The sequence below is a fragment of the Oreochromis aureus genome, linkage group 11 (assembly GCF_013358895.1).
Source record: "Oreochromis aureus strain Israel breed Guangdong linkage group 11, ZZ_aureus, whole genome shotgun sequence".
Classification (NCBI taxonomy): domain Eukaryota; kingdom Metazoa; phylum Chordata; class Actinopteri; order Cichliformes; family Cichlidae; genus Oreochromis; species Oreochromis aureus.
Genome location: NC_052952.1, coordinates 11,063,577 through 11,086,655, shown reverse-complemented (window position 1 = coordinate 11,086,655; position 23,079 = coordinate 11,063,577). Strand labels below are relative to the sequence as shown.

The window sequence follows — 23,079 nt, the reverse complement described above, 5'->3', positions numbered from 1 at the left end:
TACTCGAGTAGAGGTGTCATTTTTCACTATAAGCACTTTCACCACATCACTGAGTTAGTTGTTATGAGGAATACGAAGGGACTAAACCTTGTGTGTCATTTTTAGGTGATTTCCTTATTCTAATCAGAAGCTGAGCTTTCATGCAATATTATGAATGAATAAAACCAATATTTCCAACTGAAGAAGCCTAAATGCATGTTTAAAATATAAATCAAACTTGTAGTCTCACAGATATAAAAAACTTCAGATACTTAAGAAAGCTTATCAATCCAAAACATTTTGTACAGTTTTGTAGTACAATATACTTTTAATGGGAATTTTAATCTCATTTCCAGCAACATCAAAATAGTTTCAAGCAACAGAGAAAGGAAGAGATATTGTGGTTTGACTGTTGAAAAAAAGGTAAAATCCACACTTGGCTCAGAGGGAGGAACTGTTTTTCAGATCTGTGGGCAAAAATTAACCAAAGTGTGTATTATCATCATTACTGGAACATTAGCTAATATTTTAAAAGTCTCCCTTATCAAGTCTGTTTTATCAGCTGTGGTGTTGATGTCAGACGTCAGTGTTCACATACCCACTTATGATTCTCTATGTTTAGCAAAGTTATCTCAGTCGATGACATAATAGTCCCATATCAGTCTTTCCGTGTTATTCGGACTTATTTCACATAAGCAATCTTAACTGCCAGATGTTGGTTTTCCATTTCTTCTTTTGTTTTCAGCAACCTGATCTTAGCTCAGCCGAGATCAGGGATGTCAAACTCATTTTAAATCAGCCGCCACATAGAGCGCACTTTGATCTTAAGTAGGCCAGACCAGTAAAAATCCCCTTTTTGTCAGTGGAAATAAGTTTAGCTACACAGTCGATCCCTGTGATATATGAATATAAGAAAAGAAGTGCAATTTCAACAGCATGTCTCAGTTTTACTGCATAAATTATGAAACATTATGAAAGAAATCTGTTTGGGCTTCATTTGTAAACAATACATCTGTGAAATTACAGAAAAAGTTCTGATAGCTCATTGCCCAGACTGCCTTGTAATCATGAAGGAGTAATAGCCTATCTACCTTCCTATAGCGATGTTGATTTACTAACAAATCTTTTTACTAATCATTGTCTTTATATTTTAGACAATATTTGTCCTGTCAAAACCAGACTAGCTCCTGTTTTAAAGTCATCCACCTGGATAATTGACAGCATTCTGTGTTTAAAGCGTTAAAGTTGAGTAATTATGGAGGAAAACTCATTTACATCTTCATCTCCTTCATTTAAAGGACCTTTTCATTTTATTTAACACTTCAATTCGAGATGCGAGGGCTGCCTATTTCTCAGACTTGGTTTCAAAGAGCAGAGGTAACCCCAAGGTACTATTTGACACTGTTAGTGATATTGTTGCTCCTGCTCCACCTGTTGTCCCAATTTCATCGAATGAAGATTGTAAAACTTTTTCCTTCTTTCTTTGTTGAAAAAGTTAGTAATGTGAGGAACAGTATCTCTACTTCTGTGTCTCTGCTGTCAGCTCCAACTCAAGCTAGGCCTGTTATTTTAGAAAGATTTTTACCTGTGTCCTCACCTGAGCTTGTTAATTCTTAGTTAATTCGATGAAAGCATCCTTTTGTTCTCCTTATATTTTAGTTGGATCTTTGTTTAAAAATGTCTTTCGGTCTATCGGCCCCTGTGTGCTTACAATTATCAATACTTCTTTGGTTTCTGGTCAGGTCCCTGTTTACTGTAAGCATGCTGTCATTCACCCACAGTTTAAAAAAACAAGCTTGACACTTCTCTTCTTAGCAGTTATAGACCAATTTCAAAACTACCATTCATCACTAAGACTTTAGAAACGGTTGTGGCTAACCAGCTCATAGCTGTTCTGGATGACTACAGCATTCTGGATAAATTCCAATCTGGCTTTCGTACAGCTCACTTTACTGAAACTGTACTTCTTTGAGTCTCCAGTGACACCTTGATGAGATGTGATGCAGGGGAATGCTCTGTTCTGCTGATGTTGGACCTGACCTATGCCTTTGATACTGTCAGCCATCACATTTTGCTAGATAGGCTGAGACACTGGGTGGGTATATCTGGGTCTGCTTTGATTGGTTCGCATCTTATTTGTGTGAACGATCCTTTTCTTTGGCTATCTCTAATGTCTTCTTCTACTTCTTTTGCATATTCTGTGCCACAAGGTACTGTATTGGGGCCTTTACTGTTTTTGTTGTATTTACTCCCTCTTCAGCACCTTCTGAGCACTTTTAAGGACATTTCTTATCACTGCTATGCAGATGAAATTCAGTTGTATATCTCCTTTAAGCCCCAAGATGTTTCCAAGTTACAGATGTTGCATAGGTGCATAGACTCTATCAGAGGTTGGATGGCTGACAACTTTCTTTAACTTAATGAGGAGAAAACCAAAGTCCTTGTATGTGCTCCTCATAAACGTTTGCCCAAGGTTATGGAAAATTTAGGTCCTCTTGCTACATTTGGCAAATCTTCTATCAGGAATCTTGGTGTAACTTTTGACTCAACTCTGACTTTGGATGTGCATGTTAAATCTCTGGTTTGCTCCTGTTTTTATCACTTCCCCAGCAGGTCCCTGAGATCATGTGATCAGGGAATGTTGGTTGTCCAGCACACAAGGCTGAAATCGAAAGGTGACAGAGGAACTGTGGCCCCCAGACTCTGGAACTCTTTTCCTTTGAGCTTGAGATCTGTAGACTCAGTGGTCTTCTTTACAAATCAGCTAAAAACTCATCTTTTAAAACTTGCTTTTGGTTAATTTTTGTTTTTATGTTTTAGCTTCTGTGAAGGACTTTGTGATTTTTATCTTGAAATGTGCTATACAAATAAAATTTTACTTACTTTATTGTGCGTCACACTGAACCTATATAACATATACAAAGTTATAAAGTTGTCTTACTGCAGGAGTAGATTTTTTTTAATTTAAAAATGTTTTTAAGGACAAATAAACAAAAATGGAATGTAGTAATGTTGTATTACAGCAGTATTATTGCCGTATTATACAAAGTGATGCTACTGTATATTAAGACTTTTAATTTTCATATCCATCAGTATGTACTGCAATATGATTAACAGTATTTTGCAAATACAATAACATTTTCTGGATATTTTTAAAATGGTAAATCCATTTACTTTGTGTTTGAAAAAGCCATCTTACAGCTGATATAATCAAAAATAAAAAGTTAACTCATATAATTCCAAACCCATTTGCTAGTTTAGCGACAATTTTTTTTGACATTTTTTAAAATGTATATCATATTTGTCCTCGTCAGTCGACTGGCCCATGTGTTATGTTTTGGTATGTTTTTCCATGTCCCGGTGCCCTGCTTCTTCTGTGTTTATGTCTGTGTGTGTGTGTCCAGCATGCCAGTTTATGGGCAAACATCAGACCAGAAGGAATTCCCGTGCTGAAGCCAGCCACACCTGTGGTCAATCGGCTGCTGCTGATTATTTGCATGAATGGCTCACCCCTTAACAGTGTGGCTGAGCTTCATTCGACGCTGGATCGTTGAGTGACATAGTACAGCCCTGACTCTGACGTGAACCTGTCTTTTGATTGTGTCTTTGAGTACCCCAAATTGATCATCATGTTTTTTCTTCATAGGAACCTGGAAAGGAGTGTGTCACGGGAGCGGAGCTGTTTGGAATTATCAAGTGTTGGAGTTTCACCTTTCACGCCATGGACCACGAGCACTGTGCAGGAGTCAGGAGTACCACATAGGAAGCTACGCCTTTGCAAACGGTTCACTTTATTGTTCTCTATTTCACTGTAAACTCACTATTGCTAACTGGAAAGTCGTGCATTTGCATCCTGTTCTTGCACTGAACCTGACGATAATATTACAGTAAACATGGAATAAAAGTACAAGATTTCTGACATAAAATCACATAGTAAAATCCAATTAATAAAAGTACTTTCCTGAAATTTTAAGCCTCATTAATTGCATTACAACAGTATTGGACAAAATTATTAGGTAATTTCACTGATTTTACACATGCAAATAAATTTTTTAAATATAAAAATCTATTTATCCTAAAGTTATTATCCTATTAAAAGCACATGAATTTACCGTATTTTTACATGATGGCAAATTTAAAACATTTTATTGTTTTTTTTTCTTGCACCCAAGTTGCTGAAATCCTACCACTTTTTACAGTTTTTTTTTTCTTTTTTGCTGATGTACATAATGACTCTTGGATTTAAAAATTCACTCTGGTGGTATACAGATGCAAAATTATAAACAGTTTTGTTATTGAATAATTTTTTCATGGAAATAATAAACAAAGGTCTTCCAAAGTATATATTCTCAAGCTCTCTTACACTCAGGCATTTTTACACAGCAAGCCCTCCTCAGTAACTTACAGTAAGTGCAATCACAGAGCTTGGTGGTTATCCCTGAGCGTGTAGGGTCTATATATGGACATCCTCTTTCCCTCTACATCCCAGAACCAGACTTCACTTTCCTGTTTAGTGAGAAAATAAACGGTTCACTGTCAGAGCTGACCAATCAGCAGACATCTACTCAAATGTCTGACCAATAAGGCTGCAGACAGAAAGGGAAAGTCACTCATATAAGAACTGCCTTCATGGCAGTTTGGTTAGCAGACATGTGGTACAGCAGAGAGCAGCGCTTGACAGAGAAATCAGGAGCTATGAAGCGGCTGGCAGAAAATATTAAGGTGCTTTACATTGCCAGTGACTGTATGGAGCCTTATGTTGAGGTAAGATTACTCTGCTGAATGTATTCTTGTTAGGAAGTGCAGTGAGGTTACTGTGGAGGTTCAAATGTTTTCTGTCACCATGCATTGCAGTTTCTTGCCATACAGTAGGTCTGTTGTTTGTGGTTTATGTACTCAGTTTTTACATGAATTACAACCTTTGTACTTGAGGCCATTAAACTTATATATGCAATGCAGTAAAAACTTTCCAAATAACAAAAAAGGAGAGCAGTGAATAGCGGTGTAACATGATGCCACTTTTTCTGCTTGCCTCCTTCAGATCATCACAGTGAAAGAGTCCAAACGCTGCCAGAGTCTGTGCAGCTCAGACGCCTCTGAGGCAGAAGAGCCCGAGTACCAGCTGGAAGTCGATGATGATCTCCCTGTCCTCACTGACCAGAGTCATCTGCTAGATGACTATCACCTAGAAAAAGTAAGTAACACACATGTGTATATATGTGTGTGTGGATCACAACTATCAAAAGTTGAACTCCTGAAGAACTGAGAAAATTGTGATTAGGGTAATTCATCTCAAATCATCCAAGTGTTTAGAAGATTTTCTGTTTCACCATCTCCAAATTTACAGCTAAAATTTCACAATGATTTCATTTCAAAATAATTTCAATGATTATTTATGACATAAGTGGCAGCTCTGCCCGGACGTTGTGCTCACAATGTAAAATTTTATGCAAATTGTAGACAGTCAAGCAGCAGAACCGTGTTGATTTTAGATGAAATGACGCATTAGTTTTGTCAGGACATGATTTGATGAGTAACTCCTTTGTCAAACAGCTTGCTGCTCACATGCCAGCAAGGACCTATGGTTATCAATGGCAGCTGGTCTACAGCACAGCCATCCATGGGAGCAGCCTGAAGACTCTGTACAGGAACATGGCTGAGGTGGACAGCCCTGTGCTGCTGGTGGTCAAAGACATGCACAAAAAGGTTTGTATCCTGCTCCTTAGTCTCCATTTTCTGTACCAAGAAAATTAAACTGCTTCCTCCATTACCAGCATCTCCTTTAACAAACTGGTGTCTTGGTGTATTTTCAGGTGTTTGGGGCTTTTTCTTCAGATCCATTCAGAGTCAGTAAATACTGCTACGGTACCGGAGAAACCTTCTTGTTCAGCTTCAATCCCGACTTCCAGGTAAGAGTTGAACTGTTGTTAATGTTTTACCTCTAGTCTATTTACAGGATGATTTTTCATGAAATAATTTCACTTATTGTAGAAATCTGCACAGAGTTTAAGATGTTTTTATGTCTTTGTTATCTAGGTATACAAGTGGAGTGGGGTGAACTCGTACTTTGTGAGTGGAAACTGGGATTCACTGCATCTCGGTGGAGGCGGGTAAGTTATACAGTTATTTATTTATTGTTCTATCAATGAGTTTTCAAAGATCTGATATTAAAGTGCTATTGTTTTCTCTGTCTTTAGGAGTGGCTTTGCCCTGTGGCTGGATGCTGATCTGTACCGCGGTTCAAGCTTTTCCAGTCCGACTTTTCACAATGCACCTCTCTCCACAAATGAGGACTTTATTGTACAAGACCTGGAGGTCTGGACTGTGCAGAATTGACTATGAACATCTAAAAAGCCGAGCTAAAAACAAAGCAGGACCTGTTGTTCTGTGTGGATCTCTCAGACTTCAAGGCATGTGTGCCGTTTAGTCACTCAGATGTGCAGATGGAGCATTAGCGGGTTTTAAAAAAACAGCGTTGAATGAAACGTCTACAGCTACTGTAATGACATTCAGGGTTCAAGAAAACGTTTATTTTTTTATTTTTATATCAATGCATATTTATAAAAATATTTTTTTTACAGTTTGCATCTTTGTTTAAGTGAGTATGTGTTGTCAAATTATATTAACCAGTTATTGTTAAAATCACTATAACACTGTTAGGACAAACAATTTTAACTGGTTTTAATGTTTTCCATTTAAATCTGTGGCTGCGAGTAAGGACCAAACTAGTTGAAAATAATAAAAGGACCACAATGCACTACAACAGCTGCTGGATAAGCTAGATGTGCTGCTTGAGGAAGAAGGGAACTCAAGTGTAAAATGAAAAATGGCGTTTTTTGTAAATGAAGCACCAGCTTGTCTATTTGGAGAGAAAAATACTTCGACTAAAACATGAAATACACACACATGCCCAGTTGTTTATTATCTGCCTTTTAAAATACACTGTTCAGGAAATGGTGAAAGTTTTACTATGACTGCCAGGCAGTGCTGGTGCTGCCACTTTTTTCTTGTGAAATCACATTAAAGGTTTATGTTTCCTGTTGAAACTGAGTAGAGGTGTCATTTTTCACTACATGTTACATCAGCAAGGTATTTAATAAGAAGCACGCGTTACGAGAAACAAGGTGAGAATGCCACACAGTCACATCTGGGTAATTTACGTTTCAAGCAAGGTTTTCAGCCGTGTTTCTGTGTAATACTATGAAAGAATAGAGAAATATTGAGAAATACTCGCAATGTTAAAAATACATACTTCTCAAAACCCGCAGTCTCCCAGACATTAAACAGTTCACTTATTCAAGAAAAGTCATCCATCCAAAAGTTTTCGTGCATTTTGAAGCTTCACAGGTTTGAGATGATACTGCTCAATGACCTGCACTCTTCAGCAGCAATCAAAATAAAAATCCTGAGACAAGAAAAAGAAAAAACAACAACATTATTCTGTATATTTGTGGGAGATATCATCTCGTTTCCAGCAACATCAAAATAGTTTCAAGCAACCAAGGATAAAAAGAAGTTGTGGGTTGTCTGTGGAAAGGAAAAAGGTGACACAGAGTGATACAGAGGGAGGCGGCTGTTTTTCACAACTGTGGGCCAAAACCAAAGAAAGGTTACTGTTACTTTAACATAAGCTAAAAAACAAAGAAAGTCCAATTATTCCAGTCATTCAGTTCACTGTCTTGCTATCATTTGGGGTGTTGACGCAGCCTTGTAACACCAAGTGTATCATATTTGATTCATGAGTTTTTGTGAGTTTTTGAGACCTCTACATCGTGTGTCTGTCTATCCTCTCCGTGCTATCTTGCCATATTTCTCTGTTTTCCTTGTCCTTGTTCGCTACCTTGCCTCTCTACCATTGCTGTGTGTGTGTGCCGGTTTTTTGTGTCTTAGTGGGACTCATGCCAGGTTCATGCCTTCCTGATTCCTCTCAAAGCCACTACTTAAGGGATTGGCTGAGATTCAGTCTTTGCGGGAATGTTAAATGAGTAACAGTTACCAAAACCCCTGCTCTGGTGCTTATTGGGTTGCTTCATTTACTTGTGTGGAAAACTTACCTGTATTTTCTGTGTGTAGATTTCAGTGCAGAGAACCTTTCCATGACAATCGTGAGCAAACAGGGTCTGGAGAAAGGGTATGTGGGAACAAACAATCAAGGAGATTCACAAGCACTTTGAAACCGGGACTGTCACTATAAAGGGCTTTGTGTTGAACTGTTTCGCACTTTTTTCACAGATCTAATCCCAATTAGTTCCAAGAGTCTCCGTGCACTGTTTACCCCTTCTGTTCGAAAAAGCAAGGCATGAAATTCTCCAATGGCAAGTGTCTCTCCTGCTGTGTTGTCTTCAACAGTCGAAATCCATGCTGCTGTTCCAGCAGATAAAGGTAGTAATGCTCTCACCAGTCCTTCTCTATCTTTGAGATAAATTGGTTCTTCTGTTGTTGTCATATGAACTGATGTTGCTTCTTTGCCTCCAGTCTAGTCCAGTGGACACGGCTACCTCTGCTGATAGGTGCAGGTAATTCTTGATAGTCAGTTTCATCCTCCGTGTCATTTTTATCATGTGCCCTCGTTTTTTGTCCATTTCCTTCCTCTTGGAGCCTCCTAATTTCTTCCTTCCATTCTGAGCATGCTTGGTCATATTCTTCATTAGTTTATTTCTCTATTTGGAATATGGTTGCACTCCTGGGTATGGGCTCCCCAAGACAAGATGATATATAGCCTTCCTTTTTCCAGATCCCATCTCTTGTTCAATTTCTTCTTCATTGTACATCTTACTTTCTTATCTTCTATAACATCCAGCATGACATATTTTTAATTGACCCAAATTCTCCATTCCAGGTGAAATAGCAATGCCCGCCATTATGGTTTTATTTAAATTCTATTTTTATTTTTATAATTTACTTTCAAGTTTCTATCCCTTTTTCTTTTTAAGTTTTATGTTTTATCTTTTTTTTGTTTTGGGTATCTTCTAGGAATAAGGACCCCTTTACTCCCAGGTCTAATTATTATTTCTCTTCAATACGTTTTTCTTGTATTCATTGAAACCACAAACAAATTCAACTTCACTAATTACTCAGAATTAGACAATCAACCTTTTTTTGAAACAATGACAACGCAATGCTTTTTCTTTTCCCGAAACGGCAGACTTCAACTTGACCAAAAGTAACTGTGAAATAAAACTGCAAACTTAATGATTCTAAGCAAGCAAAATCATAGCTGCTCAACCAGCTGGTAAATAATTCAAAAGCAAACACATATTATATTAAACTAATAAAAGTTGGATCAAATATGTCAAGATTCAACTTTCGGAATTAACTTAAAATGAATCTCTATCAATACTTCAATTTAAGGAATTGACTCACTTAATTAACCATATATTAAACAGATAAGAGTCAATCAAAGAAAATCATATGGCATAAACAGAATAGCAGTTCATTTTAAAACTGTTAACGGTTATCAGTCTGACAAAAATCAATTATAAGATCAAGCTTAGATCAAATGTAAAAGCGAAACAACCAACCCCAAGACTATTAACTTGTCATCAGTCAATAACAAATTAATCTAAGATCAGCTGCTCAGTTACTAAGATCAACTGCAAAGATCAGAAAAAAATAGCAATTACCCTAAAAGTGTTAACTGATAGCTCGATTAAAAGATCAAGATACAAAGATCAGATGCAAGAACAAATAGCAGTTAACCCTAAGAGTGCTAACCGTCATCAACCGATAACAGAAATCAATGTCACGATCAAATGCATGGATCAGAAACAAATACAGTTAAATCTATTGCTGTCAGTTGATTACTGACTGATAAAAAAAATCAATTAAACCAAACAATATTCCAAAACAGGCACAAAAACAAAAATCAGTTAACTTTTTAGCTGTTTCCTGATATCAGAGATCAATTTAAGAGAGAATCAGAATACAAAACCAATTAGTAGTTAACTCGATAGCTGTTAACTGATCGCAACTGATAACAAAATCAATTACAATGATCAAAGTGCAGAGACAAATATAAACAAATACCAGTTAATTCTATACCTGTTTACTGATATCAGAAATCAGCTCAAAGGAAACTCAGAATACAAAAGCAATTATCAGTTAACTTCTAAAGGTATTAACTGATAACAGCTGATGGCAAATCAATAGAAGAATCAGAATGTAAAATGAACATAAAACAACATAAAACTCTCCCTTAGCAGAAAACTACACTGAGAGCTCTCTCTCTCTCTCACTCACTCACACACACACACACACACACACACACACACACACACACACACACACACACACACACACACACACACACACACACACACACACAGGACGTTTGATAACAATCGCCTTGCGATTTGCAACCGGTTTTAATCCTGTTATTCACCTTTATTTTATCTAATTTAACCCGCTAACAAAAGGTTAAAACTTAACCTTTGACCTAATTCAAACTGGTTACATTTCTCATTAATTCATACTCTTGATTAATTTCCTAGTTTAGTCTATTATTTCCTTATCCTTATTTAATCTCTGTTTAAATGTTTAACCTGTTTTAATCTGCCCTTTGACATATTAACTTTTAACTTAACCGTACCCTTGTTTTGACTTTTGACTTATTTTTTCCTTGTAACCAAAATAAACCTCTTTTCTTATATTTTCATTTCATTACATGCTTGTAATTTTCTTATTTATATTAATCCTTAATTTAACCTTTGACCTATTTCCTTAACTGTAATAAGACTTTATTTATCTTAAGCTTATTTTAACCTTTGACCTATTTCCTTAACTGTAATAAGACCTTATTTATCTATTTCCTTGTTAACCATAACCTAAACTTGTAATTCCAACTTTATGCATTAAACATGTATCATATCATATAAACACTTTATCAATTTGACTGAGACAACTTCGACAACTCACCGCTCACATTTAAATTTGGTATATATCCAATTTTGCAAATTTCGATAGAAACAGGCTCTGCTTACCTTTATTTTGAAGGGCTTCTGTGAGCGTGACCAGAATCAGTTGTCTCTTGAGTTCTACCGTCTGACAGCAACTCTGTCAGGAGCCTTCCCAATTGTCCTTTTCTCCTTTCCAACTGAAAACATCTCATCGTTGTCACCAGTTTGTTGTGTTCAATTTTTTTCATAAGGAAGTACAGGAGAAATATCTGTCGCTTAAAGGATTTAATTTCCTTTGGCAGTTGAAATTACAATTTACAGCGCTGGACGTCTGTGTGAAATCAAGCATCTGTCTTCACACAAAGGATGGCCCTCATGCAGTTTTTATACTGCGACAATAGCAAATGATTATTATACAGTCCTGCTGTCTCCTTACAAATCCTCTCCATTCACGTCTGCTACTTGTTGACCTCCTATCTGCTCCTTTTTCCTGGAATCAGAAAGACAGACACAAAAACACCCCCTGCCTAGCCTTGATTATTTAATATTACTGATTCTAATATCTAGTTCAGGACATTTGTTTGGGCTCCCTTGGCCCAGAGAATATCCTTCTAATGATTACCAAGTGTGATGTGTAAGCATGCTGCAAATCCCTTTGCGCTACTACGTCAACCCCCAATATTTCAGCCCAGTCATAGTGCTGGACGAAGCTTTTGACCCTAAATACAGGGAACGCCAACACATTTATGAAAACACACATCGTGTATACAAAAAAATAAAAAATAAAAACAGTAATTTTACCCCTTCCAAAACAAAACTTTTGAGTGTCCTTCATAGTCGAAAGCTGGACTTCGTTGTGTTTTTTTCATGACATATATACCTGTATACACTGGACATATACTCATATATATACTATATAATCATATATACTCGTATACACCTACACTGGAGTGTTTTATATAATGGAATCACTGTGATAAGCATTTAACCTACACGATCGAATCACAAGAGCCATGTATTTAGGTCAAATATTATCCACAATTATATTAATGAAGCTTGTGCCACTTGTTGTACAAGCACGTGTTGATTATTACTGTTTGAAATGTAGTGATTAGGATTAATAAGTAACCTTTGATGGTGTTATGGCCCACGGTGACAAGTCCAAACATAGATTTAAATAAACTTGGTCCTGCTAAAGATGCACCTGGGAGCCTCTCTGCCCGTCTTTGCTGCCAGAAATTTGTGAACCACACTTCTTTAAGAAATATAGCAAACAAACCTTGTTAACCCTTCCTCAACGCTTAACTTTTATACTAGCCTATCCCTGGCAGCAAACCCGACAAAGTTGGATTAATTGTTTTTGTTCTGTGGTCGGTTTGATGTTTATAGTTTTGGCCATAAAACTGTCAATTAATAACATAAAGGGTTTGAATAGTCCAATTAAAAGGAAAAAGGTACTGAACCAACTGAAAACTTTAAGTGCTCCATAGCAATGCTCCAGGAGACTCACCTCTCTGAAAAGGAACATAGGAAGTTGAGGAGAGTGGGTTGAACAACAATATAGCTCTACTTATCAGGATGGGAGAAAGAGAGGAGTTGCAATTCTTGTTAGCGGTCAACATATTTCCACCATGAAAAAAAAACGTTTGCGGATAGGGAGGGCGCTATGTAATGGTGATTGGCTCTGTAGGGGCCTAAAATTACTTTACTAAACTTATATGCACCAAACGAGGACTGTCCACAATTCTTCAAGAATATTGCATCATTAATAGCAGAAAAATCTGAAGGAATGATCTTGGTGGGAGGTGATTTCAACTGTACTTTGAAAGCAGCTGTCGATGAGACTCCCGGCACACAATGGCCCCAAATCCAAAAAATCTTGTAGTTTAAATACAATGATTAAGGAACTGGGCCTAGTGGATGTGTGGCGCCAGTTGCACCCCGAGAAAAAAGATTTTACTTTTTATTCACATGTACATCGCAGCCATTCAAGGATAGACATGTTTTTAATGCCCAGGACGGACCTTTATAGGGCTAGACAGTGTAGCATAGAAGCAATCACTATCTCTGATCACGCCCGGTTTGTCTGGAATTAAGAATGAATCAAACAATCATTTTAAATATTGGAGAGCCAATGTATCTATCTTGAATAATGAAACAACAAGACAAGATCTTCAAAAGAGTCTGTCTGAATATATTCAATTCAATGATAATAATGAGGTGTCTCCTTCAATCTTGTGGGAGAGTGCCAAAAGTTATTTGAGAGGTAATATTATAGCAGTTTCATCAAGACTGAAAAAGAGAGACTAACAGAACAAACAGAACTAGAAAACAAAATTAAGAAATTAGAAAAAGTCTATCAGGTAACTAAGGACACTGGGACTTTGAACTCATTGAAAGAGCAGAGGCAAAAGTTGGATGATTTACTAGCGATAAGGCGGAGGGACAACTACGCTTTGCTAATCAAAAGTACTACCAGTACGGCAATCGGGCAAGCCGACTGCTGGCATTTCAGCTGCGTAAAGAGCAATCCAGTAGGGTTGTTCATAAAATCAAATGTCCAAACTCCGGAAAAATTGTGTGCCAACCTAAGGAAGTTGCAAAAGCATTTTCTCTGTATTATCAGGAATTATATAAAGAAGAAAATGTCCCAAATAAAATTGAAAAGATTGAACAATTTCTTAACCCGATCAATCTTAGTAAACTGTCTCAGGAAGAAGCGGAATTAATAACAAATCCAATCACCAGTGAAGAAATAAAAAACAGTATTGGAAAACTGAAAACAACAAATCTCCGGAGTGGATGGCCTGCCAGGGGAGTATTACAAGTCTTTTGAAAAAGAGCTAACACCATTGTTATGCAAAGTTTATAATTATGCATTATTTAAAGGTGATCCCCGGTCATGGTCTGAAGCTATTATTAGTGTCATTCACAAAGAAAGCAAGGACCCGACTTTATGCATGTCTTATCGCCCTATCAGCCTGCTGCGTTGATTTAAAAATTCTTACAGCCATCATTGCAAATAGAATCCAAAACATATAAAAAACTAGTGAAACCGGACCAAACAGGTTTTATTTCCCATAGGCAAGGTTCAGATAATGTTAGAAGGGCCCTCAATCTTCAGATTATGGCACAGGAAAGGACACCTCATCAATGTTCTTGAGCTTGGATGCGGAAAAGGCCTTTGACCGGGTAGATTGGGACTTCCTGCAACAGACTCTCAGGCACATGGGCTTCAATGAGACTTTTATCTCATGCGTCCAAACACTCTATAAAAATCCCAAGTCTCGGGTAAGGGTTAATGGGCACTGCTCTGACTTTTTCTCTCTAGGCCGTGGCACTAGACAGGGTGAAGTGCTATCGCCGTCCTTATTTGCTCTTAGTATTGAACCGTTAGCTGAACTGATCAGATCTAACCCTTTTATACAAGGGATTAGAGATGAAACCAATACACAACATAAGTTGTCACTTTTCGCAGATGATATTCTGCTATTTTTAGAGAATCCGGTCACCTCTGTCCCGGCCCTTCTGAGCAACCTTGAAGATTATGGTACAGTGTCAGGTTACAAAATAAATACAAATAAATCTGAGGCGTTAATGATTGTTGGCAACTGGCCCACACAGCTGGATCATCTTGTGTCTTTTAGACACTCCAAACAGGGCTTCAGATACTTGGGGTAGTGTACTCCCAAAACCAATCAGTTACTCGCACTCAATTATGACCGGTTATTCGGGGAGATTAGGGGACTTGGACAGATGGAACCTACTCCCACTCACTTTTATGGGGAGGATTGAATGTATAAGGATGAATATTCTTCCACGCCTATTATTCCTATTTCAGAACCTACCCATTTTGATTCCACAGTCTGCATTCAAATTATTAGAAAGTATTACATCTAAATTTATCTGGCAGAATAAACGACCAAGGGTCAGACTCAAAATGTTAATGTCTGGAAAAGAAAAAGGGGCCTCAAGTTGCCTAACTTCAGAATGTACTATTGGGCAGCTCAATTAAAATCAATGGCAGCCTGGATTATTCATGATCCAGAAATGCAGTGGGTATCTATGGAAGAGTATTCATTACCAGGTATCTCTCTTCGGAGTCTCCCATTTCTCAACCCACAATCATGGAAAAAAATTAAAATAACTAACCCATGGGTCAAGCACACTGTTAGGATTTGGAACAAAGTGTTAAAAATGTTAAAAGGAATCTGACCATGTCTCGAGCGATTCCATAAATGGAAATATTGAGTTCCTTCCATCATTGTCAGATCGGAGTTTTGAGAGGTGGGCGGAGAAAGGTTTGATTACAGTCAATCAGCTGTTTGAAAAGACTACTCTTAAAAGTTTTGCCCAGTTAAGGGCTAAATATGCTTTATCCCCAGGGGACCATTATAGATACTTACAGTTAAGGGACTACATTACAAAGCACAAAGATTGGGACAATATTAGAAGAGAACCAACTGGGTTGGAAAACCATTTTATAAAACTGCTTGAAAAGTCGGGTACATTGAAAAACCAAGTGTCTTTAATTTACCAGACACTGCTGGTTGATATGTCTGATAATACCTATCATATAAAACAACAATGGGAAATGGAACTCAATATAATTTTGGATGATGTCACATGGGAGAGTGTCTGCTGTAGCTGCCACAGAGGGTGGGTAGTCAAATGTGGAAGGAATTCGACTGGAAGGTTAAATTAAGATTTTTTAGGACTCCACTGAAAACCTTTCTATCCAAAAGTAGTGTCTGTGATAAATGTTGGAGAGGGTGTGGGTTTGTGGGGGACCAGACGCATATCTTTTGGGACTGTGTTTACATACAACAGTACTGGATGGATGTTAAGAACATTATACAAAACATATTGTCAGTCAACCTCCCAATGGATCCTCTGATCTTTTGTTGGATATCTTTCCTGATGGTTTTCCTATGAGCAGCACTTTCTCCTGCATCTCCTCCTCATGACTGCAAGAAAAATGATAACAATTCACTGGCTCAAACCAGAAACGCCCACAGCTGCCCAGTGGCTTCTGAAAACTAGACATGTCTATACGATGGAACGGATAACAGCTCAACTACAATTAAAAGTGCCAACCTTTGAGAAAAAATGGAGGCTAATTATAAATTATCTTGAAAGGACACTCAAGCCTTAACCCTGTTACATCTGTGCTTAGGTATGTAGGTATTGATATGTATGTATGTATGTATGTACATGTGTATATATGTTTTTCCTTTTAAAGTTTTTGAATTACCCTCACCATTATATACTGCAGATTTGGTCTCAGGTCATGTTGTCGATGTGAATTGCCTTGTTATTTTTGGCAATAAAAGTTCAAAAAAAAAAAAAACTGTCAATTAAAAATGATGGCTGCTGGGAATAGTGCTTGGAAAGTTGTGTAACACAAGTGTCGGAAATTAAAAACGAAACAAAGTGCAAACTGACAACTGATTGGGAGAAATTATTGAGAAACATATTCCATCGATAATTGGGGCAATATTGACATTTGTAGAGTTGATAAAATACTAGATTATACTGGAATTTGGACGCGGAAATCAACTTTCTTCTAACCTGGGCGGTGCTTGGAGAATCTTTCAAAATTTGCGACTCGACAACTTACTACCTCACATTTTCAACATATTCTCCTGTGTGAGAACTCTTAAACAGAATGCATGTTGCAGGCTGCCATGGATAGGAAATCCCCTTTTCCCCTCACAGGCAGGCGTCCAGTATGGCAGCTGAAAAAAAAATCCCACAACTTCACAGCCCTAGTGTATACAATATTTCTTGTCCATAATGGACTTCCGGTGTTATCATTTTGCCTCTGATCAGGCTGCTCAAAACCTGGTATCAAGGGCGTCGATTTGGCATGGACGGAGGGGACACGTCCCCACCAATATCCAGCGATTATTGAATTGTCCCCACCAATAATTTGATCGCTTCTTGTAAAAAAAAAAAATAGAAAGAAAAAAATCGATCTGTCAGCGTCTCAGTCACCCAGCGGTGCAGAAAGAGTTAAATTACGTTCTCTACTGGGTCCGACCTCATGTGACAAATATGGCCAATGTGATTGGCTGAGCTTTTCAGGGAGCTCTGTTTAGTTTCAGCAGCGGCAAACCTGCGCTGCGAGGAGGAGAGGAGGATGGCAGCAACGAGGAAGAACGTGCATATAAGAAAGTATTTTCAAAGAAACCTGTAAGTCACTTAAAGCCAAGTTCACTCATGAAATGTGTCCGTCATAATAACGTTACAGGCTATGCTAGGCTTTGGCCCACATCAGTCTAAAATTGTATGCAACCATGAATTACGTGTTTTGGACACTAACTGCACAACAAGCAGCTCTATTAGTTCTCCCAGTCTCAGAGCAACATGTCTAATTTTGATTGAAACTGTAAGAAAAACGGCAGCCTCGAGCAAGCCAGGATATTAGTTTAAAGAGGCTGTTAGAATTATATGTCTCTACGTTAAAATGTTGGTGACACAATAATTTCATCCTAGTGGCACTGACATATTCATAGGGTTAATTTTTGAGACAAAATATCATGAGGTAGTCATGATTTTGCAAATATTCCATACCACTTATTGTAGTGCAGTTTGCACTACAATTGTTTAACTGCTGATGTAAATTGATTGATTAGTGTAGATTTGACAAAGAATCTGAATTGTCTCACTTTTTATATGGCACGAATCAATGTGTTATTTTATCAATATGTCCTAGTGCAGTCAGAGGGGAAAAGCCAGGGCCAAAGGTGAGGCACATCAAGCACAGAATAATAATTTTGTGGTCATCTTAGATGAGTTTTATGGACAAAACCACCAGTTCATTTAGTGTTCTCTTAGTGCTAATGTATAAGAGAAGTTGGTGTACTATAACTGAAGTAATCGTGTTAAGATAAGATTACCTTTCATTTTGTCACAGCAGAAAGTGGACAGTGCAAAGTTATATAGCAAAAATTAGAATACAATAAGAATAATATACTGTACACAACTGTAAAGAATAGAATAAAATAGAATAAAATATACATTAGGATAAAAATAGAATACAAATGTTATATACACCTGAGTAAAAATACAACTTACAACGTCTTATGTGTGTTTGATCAGCTGCAAAAGTCTTTGTTGTGGAGTCTGACAGCAGTGGGAGGAAAGACCTGCGAAATCGCTCCATCCCACATTTAAGTCCTTAAAGTCATATTCTTTTATTGTCTTGACTGTATTTGAAGCTATTTTTATTTTTGTATGATACCTGATTTATGTGGAATATGGCTGAAGTAAACTAAAGTCTGAAATACTTAGTCAGTCATTTGTTTAATAGTAATTTAACATTATATAATTCACATATAAAACTATGAATTGTAATTTTACATGTTTTAATAGCATGTAGAATAGCATATGTAGGCAAGTATATTTGTCCTTTTTATCAAGAAGCAAAAGACGAAAAGGAGAAAAAAAAAAAAAAAGAAAAGAGGCGGGGTTCGGTGGTTGAAACACCCGTCCCCACCAATGCCAAAACCAAATCTACGCCCTTGCCTGGTATGTCCTTCATCTGAACTCTCACCTTCTTGCTTTGATATCTGGCCCTCTTCCACCTCATCTCCTGCCAGCTCTAAGTGTGAGTCCACTTCCACACTTCCGAGTAAAATTCCTTCTACCTGACTCAGCCAGCATATCATTCTGTGATAAGACAAGACCTAATGTCCACCTCAAGGGACAGAAGATAAAAAAAAAGAATAATGAAACAATAATGCATCATGTTTCTTTGATATACAATACTTAGTTAAATTTTTTTAAGATAATCTATCAAAAAAGTTTTTCAGTTGAATACAAAAACTGAGGGTTTAAATAAACCAAGGCTGATTAGGAAAAGAGGAACAGGTGGATAAACAAAGCAGGTGTAACCAATGAGCAAGCAAGTAAAAGCAAACGTGAGACACAAATTAGAAAAAAACTACGAAAGTAAAGCAAGAACATGAGAACAACAGAAAAAGACACTGAAGGAGAAACACAAGGGAGGCATAAAATACAAAATGTAAACAAAACTTTGAGCAGGAACTAAGAGCTTGAGGCTAATTATAAAAAGGAAAATACACAAAGAAAATAGAAACACTAAGCAAACTAAGACTCATCAGAATATATTTACATGAACCAAAACTTGAACAGAGAAAAACACTGAATCAAAGACTCAGAACAATCAGGCAGTTATTGACTGTAAAGGATTTTCATCCAAGTATTTATAAAAAATAATTAGATTCAGTGTGATGTTCGTTTGTACAATTACTTTTGAGCCTCTTGAAATGACTTTTGCACCTTTTGCAATGCAAAGTTGACCACCTCGACCGCTTTTCAACCACACCTTTAAAAGCTGGGAAGTAAGATTTACACCAACCCACTCAGCTAAATGTGGAAATAATAAACAAAGGTCTTCCAAAGTTTATACTCTCAAGCTCTCTTACACTCAGGCATTTTTACACAGCAAGCCCTCCTCAGTAACTTACAGTAAGTGCAATCAGAGAGCTTGGCGGTTATCCCTGAGGCTGTAGGGTCTATATATGGACATCCTTTTCCCTCTAGATCCCAGAACGTGGCTTCAGCTTCCTATTTAGTGAGAAAAGAAACTGTTCACTGTCAGAGCTGACCAATCAGCAGACATCTACTCAAATGCCTGACCAATAAGGCTGCAGACGTAGAAAGGGAAAGTAACCCAGAGTATATAAGAACTGCCTTCATGGCAGTTTGGTTAGCAGACATGTGGTACAGCAGAGAGCAGCGCTTGACAGAGAAATCAGGAGCTATGAAGCGGCTGGCAGAAAATATTAAGGTGCTTTACATTGCCAGTGACTGTATGGAGCCTTATGTTGAGGTAAGATTACTCTGCTGAATGTATTCTTGTTAGGAAATGTTTTCTGTCACCATGCATTGCAGTTTCTTGCTATACAGTAGGTCTGTTGTTTGTGGTTTAAATGAATTACAACCTTTACTACTTAAGTAAACTTATATATGTAATGCATTAAAAAATTTCCCAAATAACAAAAAAGGAGAGCAGTGAATAGCGGTGTAACATGATGACACTTTTTCTGCTTGCCTCCTTCAGATCATCACAGTGAAAGAGTCCAAACGCTGCCAGAGTCTGTGCAGCTCAGACGCCTCTGAGGCAGAAGAGCCCGAGTACCAGCTGGAAGTCGATGATGATCTCCCTGTCCTCACTGACCAGAGTCATCTGCTAGATGACTATCACCTAGAAAAAGTAAGTAACACACATGTGTGTATATATATATATATATGTGGATCACAGCAATTAATGGTTTTTCTCCTGAAAAACTTTAAAATTATCATTAGAGTGATTCCATCTCAAATCCTCCATTTTAGAAGATTTTCTGTTTCACAATCTCCAACTTGCAGCTAAATTTTCACAGCAATGATTATTTATGACATAAGTGGCAGCTCTGCCCGGAAGTCATACTCACACCATAAAATCTTTATGCAAATTGTAGACAGTCAAGCAGCAGAACTGTGTTGATTTTAGATGAAATGACGCATTAGTTTTGTCAGGACATGATTTGATGAGTAACTCCTTTGTTAAACAGCTTGCTGCTCACATGCCAGCAAGGACCTATGGTTATCAGTGGCAGCTGGTCTACAGCACAGCCATCCATGGGAGCAGCCTGAAGACTCTGTACAGGAACATGGCTGAGGTGGACAGCCCTGTGCTGCTGGTGGTCAAAGACATGCACAAAAAGGTTTGTATCCTGCTCCTTAGTCTCCATTTTCTGTACCAAGAAAATTAAACTGCTTCCTCCATTACCAGCATCTCCTTTAACAAACTGGTGTCTTGGTGTATTTTCAGGTGTTTGGGGCTTTTTCTTCAGATCCATTCAGAGTCAGTAAATACTGCTACGGTACAGGAGAAACCTTCTTGTTCAGCTTCAATCCCGACTTCCAGGTAAGAGTTGAACTGTTGTTAATGTTTTACCTCTAGTCTATTTACAGGATGCTTTTGTCATGAAATAATTTCACTTATTGTAGAAATCTGCACTGAGTTTAAGATGTTTTTATGTCTTTGTTATCTAGGTATACAAGTGGAGTGGGGTGAACTCGTACTTTGTGAGTGGAAACTGGGATTCATTGCAGCTCGGTGGAGGCGGGTAAGTTATACAGTTATTTATTTATTTTCCTATCAATGAGTTTTCAAAGATCTGATATTAAAGTGCTATTGTTTTCTCTGTCTTTAGGAGTGGCTTTGCCCTGTGGCTGGATGCTGATCTGTACCGCGGTTCAAGCTTTTCCAGTCCGACTTTTCACAATGCACCTCTCTCCACAAATGAGGACTTTATTGTACAAGACCTGGAGGTCTGGACTGTGCAGAATTGACTATGAACATCTAAAAAGCCGAGCTAAAAACAAAGCAGGACCTGTTGTTCTGTGTGGATCTCTCAGACTTCAAGGCGTGTGTGCCGTTTAGTCACTACTGTACGTATCCTGATGGAGCATCTGCTGTCGTCTGTGCACGTGGTTCAGAGTTCCTCTTGTACAGTATGAAGCCTGCTGACAGGGCAGCCACTGTAATGGGATTCAAGAAAGAGTCTATTTTTACGTTATTTTTGTATCAATGCATATTTATAAAAAGACACTTTTAAAAGGACTTTTTAAAGTTTACATCTGTGTTTAAGTGTCAGTGTGTTTTCAAATTATATTAACTACTTAACAATAAAATCACTGTAACACTGGTAGGACCAAAAACAGTTGATCTGAACTGGTTTTAACATTTTCCATGTAAGTGAGGACCAAAATAGGAGTGCTGAAAACAATATAAGGACAACATTGCACTACAAAAGCTGATTGTTTGTTAGATATGCTGCTTGAGGAAGAAGGGACCTTAACTGAAAAATATAAGTTCTGCTTTATGTAAGTGAAACGCCAGCCTGCCTGTTTGGAGAGAAAAACACTTTGAATAAAATGTCACATCCATTGCCTAGTTGTTGGTTATTTGTTTATTTAAATACACTTTCAGGAAATGGTAAAAGTTTGTATATGACTGCCAGGCAGTGCAGGTGCTGCCACTTTTTTCTTGTGAAAAAGTTTCCTGTTGGTACTGTCGCTGTCATTTCTTATTATAAGAACCTTTACCAAGTCACTGAGGTAGTCAGCAGTTATTACGAATAACATCAAAATACCATGTTACTGATAGTCTGATACTGCCTCTGTTCCTTTGTTAATTGTTCTTTCTTTTGAAGAACTACATTAAAGTTTTTTCTTCCTTCTTGCAGTTGTTTTCATTTTTTGCTGTAACAAATTTCACCATATCACTGAGATACAACGGGTAAACAAGTATTGAACACGTCACCAGTTTTCTCAGTAACTATATTTGTAAAGGTGCTATCGACAAAAAACCCATCCAATCCACACATTATGTGTAATCATGGGGAAAAGTATTTAACACGCTTACAAAAATCTATTCAATACTTTGTACAAAAGCCTTGTTGGTGACTACAGCTTCAAAATGCCTCTTACATAAAGACAAACTAGTCACATACATTGCCTAGGTGTCATTTTGTCCCAATTCTTCCACACAAACAGTCCTAATGGTTCAGTGGACCCCTTCCGTGAACTCTGACCTTTAGTTCTTTCTATAGAATTTCATTTGGATTCAGGTCAGCTGATTGGCTGGATCATTTTAGCAGCTTTATGTTATTCCTCTGAAACCTCCTTGGCTGTGTGTTCGGGATCACCAGTCTTGAGGAAACGTCCACCCTCGTTTCATCATCAGCATCCTGGCAGCAGATGCATTTTTTCTTTCATCCTTCCTTCAGTTATATGAAGCGTGCCAGTGTTGTATGCTGATACGGATGTTGATGTAGTTACCGAAACATATTTACTTAGAAAACTGTTTGACATGTTCACTATTTATTTTACCTGCTGTAAATACCGGAAGAAAGCACTTCAGATATTTAAATGAGAATCCATCCAGGAAGGAAAATGGTTCAATGGCCCGCACTCTACAGTTTTGAAAAAAACATAAAAAAAATAACTGAAAAAAACTGTGGACTTTGAAAACTGACTAAACTAAAATAAAAATATAAGGGAAATATCCTTAACTTTAGTATCTGTTAATTTAGTAAAACATATTTCCAACTTGCCTGATGAGGCACTGCTAGGCTTGATTATTGAGACTCAGGATGTCTACAAGTCTGTGAGTCAACTGTTTGTA

The 23,079-nt window shown here is 37.6% G+C and overlaps 2 protein-coding genes across 2 annotated transcripts; both read left to right on the top strand.

Annotated features, from left to right (window-relative positions):
• The first annotated feature begins 4,591 nt into the window (after positions 1-4,591).
• Positions 4,592-22,133, top strand: LOC116322594 (nuclear receptor coactivator 7-like). Its single transcript, XM_031742699.2, has 7 exons — positions 4,592-4,743; positions 5,021-5,173; positions 5,533-5,685; positions 5,793-5,888; positions 6,016-6,089; positions 6,177-6,389; positions 21,317-22,133. Exons 1-6 carry the CDS (start codon positions 4,609-4,611, stop codon positions 6,313-6,315), a joined length of 750 nt encoding a protein of 249 aa, XP_031598559.2. The 5' UTR covers positions 4,592-4,608; the 3' UTR covers positions 6,316-6,389; positions 21,317-22,133.
• LOC116322593 (nuclear receptor coactivator 7-like) lies at positions 19,584-21,839 on the top strand. Its single transcript, XM_031742698.2, has 6 exons — positions 19,584-19,734; positions 19,966-20,118; positions 20,459-20,611; positions 20,719-20,814; positions 20,943-21,016; positions 21,104-21,839. Exons 1-6 carry the CDS (start codon positions 19,600-19,602, stop codon positions 21,240-21,242), a joined length of 750 nt encoding a protein of 249 aa, XP_031598558.2. The 5' UTR covers positions 19,584-19,599; the 3' UTR covers positions 21,243-21,839.
• Positions 22,134-23,079: the final 946 nt, after the last annotated feature.